At 24.6% G+C, this 5,376-nt stretch overlaps 1 protein-coding gene across 2 annotated transcripts in view; it reads left to right on the forward strand.

Annotated features, from left to right (window-relative positions):
* The first annotated feature begins 213 nt into the window (after positions 1-213).
* Positions 214-5,376, forward strand: part of LOC117171769 (structural maintenance of chromosomes protein 6) — a 55,518-nt gene continuing 50,355 nt past the window's right edge. For both annotated transcript variants that reach the window (XM_033359375.1, XM_033359376.1), the window contains exons 1-3: positions 214-615; positions 4,291-4,483; positions 4,635-4,787. In XM_033359375.1, the coding sequence (XP_033215266.1) occupies positions 508-615; positions 4,291-4,483; positions 4,635-4,787 (454 nt within the window). In that variant the 5' untranslated portion in view covers positions 214-507. The remainder of the gene's footprint in view (positions 616-4,290; positions 4,484-4,634; positions 4,788-5,376) is intronic.

Consider the following 5,376-nt stretch of genomic DNA (forward strand, 5'->3'; position numbering starts at 1 on the left):
CCATCTTCCTTCATTCGAAAATCTATGTTTAATGCTAAATTTCAACAAAATCATCGCCATCATCCAAGAATAAAGAAACGTCTCTTCTAAAAAAAAAATAAGATCGCGTCTCTAAAGTTTGAATTCAAATTAAAACGGTCACGTGACAAACAATTGAACCTAGCCCAACCCGATCGTCCGTTGAATTTCAAGTCTCGACAAGCAAAGCAAAGTGAACAAAAGGGAACGCGGGAGTTTGTCGTCATTCTCTCAGTTTTAGCCTGATCTTTCTTAAAAAGTGTATTTTAGATGTGGAATATGAAGATCATGTTCGTTATCGGAATTGGATCTTAAATTGCCATCGTGCGGTAAACGTCTTCGATAAATATGGTGGATAACTCCAAATGAAAGGGCTGTTTCTAACCTATAATTTTGGTAGAGCCTTTGTTTTCGACGTTTTCCAAATTTTGGATTCTCGGTTTTTGACGTAATTTGACGATATCAAGTGAAGTGAATTGAGAAATAGACATGGCCAATGAAAGGGAGAGGAAGAAAAGGAAAACTGAGCAGCCTGAAGATCCTCATCAAGCCAAAAGGCAACGAGAACAAGATGTCGATCCAACATTTCAGCGGGAAGTAAGTAGATTTTGATTTTAAAGTAAAACCATTCATGTTCAGGCATCTGTCACATGACTCCGTGTCCTTTCTTTTTTCTGGCCCTTTTTTTACAGTTGATATATTAATATTCAATTATTTACTATGGGTTTAATCGAAATTTCAACGAGTTTTAGGAATGTGGATTACTTTTCTCGGTATTCCATTTTTCGTATACAAAATGGTACATAAAGTTTTGATTTTATTTTTTGTTGAAAAATGCTGAGTGATTTTTATTATAAAGAACGCTGAAAGAAAATAAAAAATATATTTTAGATTCCGATTACTTTTTGCGGTGTTTTATTTTTCGTTTACTTTCTGCGTTTAATTGTTTGTATTTTATTACCGGGAATTTTTTCCTCGGTGAAATACCAAAAAATGATGCGGAATGTGATACAGTGACTTGAAAAGATTTTGCAGAATTGATTCCTTTATACAATTGAAATGAAAAAAAAAAAACGATTTTAAAGGATTTAAAATATTTTTGAGTATATTTAAAAAAAAATTCCCAGACATTTTCCAAAGATTTTAATAATTTGACGTGATTCCAAATGATTTTTGAAGATTTTATGGTATTTTAAAAAATTCCAAGTAATTTTCAAGAGCTTCAAAATATTCCAACAGATAACAAAAGATTTTAAATTGATATATATTTAAAATTCGAAATTATTCCAAATTAATGTTTTAAACAGATTTCAAAGAATTTTTTAAGAGCTTAAGAAAATTTCAACATTTCTTAATAGATTTCAAAGAATTTGAAATGTTTAAAACTATTATTAAAAAATTCCAAGGAATTTTCAAAAGCTTAAAAATTTCTGAAGGGATTTTGAATATTTTCAAACCATTTGAAATATAAATAGGAATTTTTAGAAATTCCAAGAAATTTTCAAGAGATTTAACGAATTTTCAAGGAATATAAATGAATTTGAAACATTTTTCTTGAAGATCCATATCTTTGTTGGAAAAAAAAAAAATTTTAATTGAAAAGTAAAACATTCTAAATAAAACATTATAATTTTAGTTGAAAATTCATCCCTTTAGTTGACAAATTCATTATTTTAGTTGATAATTCATTTCTTTGGTTGAAAATATGACTATTTTTTGAAACAATTATTTGCACATTTAACTATTTTAAAATTTAATTATTTTGTTTGTCATTCAATTTTTTTTAAATTCAAGCATTTTGCCCTTGATTGGAAACCCCACCCCCTTCTTTTTTTGTTGAAAATTCAATTGTCCTCTATAATCTTTTAATTATTTTGTTGAAAATTCAACTATTTTGTTAAAAATTTAATTATTTTGTTGAAAGATTAATAAAAATTCAACTATTTTGTGAAAAACTTAACTAATTGGTTAAAAATTCAACAATTTTGTTAAAAAGTTAATTATTTAAAAAAAATTTTAATGGATGTTGAATGTAAATTCAACAATTTTGTTATAAATTTCACTAATTTGCTTGAAAATTTAATTATTTTAAAAAAAATTTAATTGTTTTGTTGAAAATTCAAATATTTTGTCATTGATTGAAATTCTTTGTTTGTTGAAAATTGAATTATTTGCCTGATAATGCAACTGTTTTTGTTTCAAGTTTATAATCGTTTTTGTTTCTAAATTCTACCATTTTGTTGCAAATTCAAGTATTGGGTTAAAAATCTTAGCACTGGGTTATAAATGTAACTATTTTATTAAAAAAAATCAATTATTTGGTTTAAAATTTATTTGTTTAATTGAAAACTGGATTAAAAATTCAACTGTTTTTATAAAAATTAAATTATTTTGTTGAAAGTTGAATAAAAATTCAAATATTTTGTTAAAAGTTCAACTAGTTTGTTAAAAATGAAACTAATTTGTTATAAATTGAACTATTTTATTTAATTTTTAATTATCTTATTGAAATCTGAATAAAAATTCAACTATTTTGTTAAAAGTTGAACTAGTTTGTTGAAAAGTTAACTATTTAAAAAAAATTTTAATTGAAGTTGAATGCAAATTCAACAATTTTGTTATAAATTTCAGTAATTTGTTAAAAATTTAATTATTCTTTTGAAAATTTAATTGTTTTGTTGAAAATTCAAATATTTTGTCATTGATTGAAATTTTTTGTCTGAAAATTCAATTATTTGCCTGTTAATCCAACTGTTTTTGTTTCAAGTTTATAATCATTTTTGTTTCTAAATTCGACCGTTTGGTTATCAATTCAAGTATTGGGTTAAAAAGTCAACTATTTTGTTAAAAATTTAATTATTTTGTTGGAAATTTAATTGTTTAATTGAAAATCCAAGTATTGACTTAAAAATTCAACTATTTTTATCAAAATTAAATTATTTTGTTGAAAGTTGAATACAAATTTAATTAGTTTGTTACAAAATTTAATTAATTTGTTAAAAATTTAATTGTTTGGTTGAAAATTAAAGTATTTTATCCTTGATTGGAAATTTATCTTTTTTTTGTTGAAAATTCAATTGTTTATACAAATTCATCAACTTTGTTTAAAATTTAACTATTTTGTTAAAAATGCAACTAATTTGTTATACATTCAACTATTTTATTAAAATTTTAATTATTTTGTTGAAAATTTAATTACTGAAAATTTAAGTATTTTGTTCTTGACTGGACATTTATTTTTTTTTGTTGAAAATTCAATTGTTTTCTCAAAACCTCAATTATCTGCTTAATAATGGATATTTTTTTGTTTGAAGTGTATGATCATTCTTGTTTGAAAATTCAACGATTTAGTTAAAAACTCAATTACTGGATTAAAAATTCAACTATTTTGTTAAAATTTAAATTATTTTGTCTTTTTTGTTCCAAATGTGACTAATTTGTTGAAAGTTGAATTTAAATTCAACGACTTTGTTAAAAATTGAACTATTTTGTTAAAAATGTAACTAATTTGTTATACATTCAACTTTTGTCCTAGACTGGAAATTTCTTTTTTTTTTGTTTGTTGAAAATTCAATTGTTTTCTCAAAACCTCAATTATCTGCTTAATAATGCCAATATTTTTGTTTGAAGCTTATAATCATTTGGTTAATAATTCAAGTATTGGGTTAATAAGTCGACTATTTTGTTGAAAATTTAATTATTTGTTTGAAAATTTAATTGTTTTGTTAAAAATGCAAGTATTTTGTCCTTGATTGGAAGTCCGATTTTGCATTCAAGTCTTACGCGGGGTTTTTTGGAGTCGCTGAATCCGAATCTGAAGTAAAAATTCAAAATGGCGGATCCAATATGGTGGACGAAAATACAAAAAAAAAAACGGCTCGATTTGGACAAATCGTACGCCTTTTTGAATTTTGACTGTTAAAAATTTATTTATTTTGTTGAAAATTTAATTGTTTTGTTCACAATTTAATTATTTATTGAATTATTAATTATTTAATTAATTAATTTAATTGCCTTCTAAAAACTTCAATTATTTGCTCGATAATGCAACTGTTATTCTTTGAAATTAAGTTATTTTTGTTTGAAAATTCGACGTCAAGGAAAATAAAAAAAAGTGACCAGGAAAAAGTCACGGAATTTTAAAAATAAAGTTTTCCGGTCACCCTGTATGGAAAAAAATCTTTTTTTAATCACCCTTTATTTATTCCTTTTTTTCAAGTACATCTTATGTAATAGTTTTTATAAGATATCTTTTTATTTTTTTATTTTCAGCAAACGGTCGGGAAAGTTAAGCGCGTTTTCATGCGCAACTTTATGTGCCACGATGCACTGGAAGTTAATTTAAATCCAAATGTTAATTTCATTGTTGGGCGTAATGGAAGTGGGAAAAGTGCTATTTTGACTGCTTTAACTGTTGGTCTCGGAAGCAAAGCAAAAGTCACCGACAGAGGAAAATCTTTAAAAGGTACACACATAAAATAACGTACCTTCTAAAGTTTATTTCCCTAAAAAGACAAAATGTGTGCAGATTTTTTTCTTTAATTTTTTTCCCCAATTTGGTTTCTTTTATTTTCAAACTTTTTGCAATATCTAGGATTAATGGGAATTTTGTACAGATTTTATCAAGCAAGGAAGGAACACTGCGTCAGTTGATATAACTTTAACAAATGCGGGAACTGGTTCCTATAAACACGATATTTACGGCGATGCGATTACAGTTTGTCGTACTGTTGGTGCATCTTCTTCATACAAAATTAAAAACTGGAGAGGTGAGAGTAATAATTAATAATTATAGTCAAGTGCAGCCTTCAATCGTTTCCTTTTTTTCCTCCTTTTGAAAAAATAATGTCTATTTTTCACTGTTTTTAAGTAACTTTACATTTTTCACGCTCTTCGCCTAAATGCGAAATAAATTAATAAAATCCAATCAGAAAATCGAACTGGTTTTCGCCGAAAGTTGATTTTTTATCGTAGAAAGTGAAAATTTATCGTTTGGCTTGAAAATTCAAGAATTTGACAGAAAGTTTTGTCTTCGCTTTTTTTTTTTTAAAGAAAGTTTAAGTAAATATTTGGTTAAAGTTTTGTTTTCTTGAAAATTAATTTTTTAAAATGAAAAATATATTTTTTTAAAACTAAACATTATTCTTTTTTTTACTTGAAAATTAATTTTTTAAACTCTAAATTAACAATATGAATAATCTTCTTGATTAAAAAATTTGTTATGTTGAAAATAAATTTTTTTAAACTGAAATTAAATTTTTCAAACAGAAAATAATTTTTTTTTAATGAAATTAATTTTTTTAATGAATTTTTTTAACTGAAAATTAGTTTTTTATATGGAAACAAATAATATAAACT

This window comes from Belonocnema kinseyi, chromosome 4 (genome assembly GCF_010883055.1).
Source record: "Belonocnema kinseyi isolate 2016_QV_RU_SX_M_011 chromosome 4, B_treatae_v1, whole genome shotgun sequence".
NCBI classification, from domain to species: domain Eukaryota; kingdom Metazoa; phylum Arthropoda; class Insecta; order Hymenoptera; family Cynipidae; genus Belonocnema; species Belonocnema kinseyi.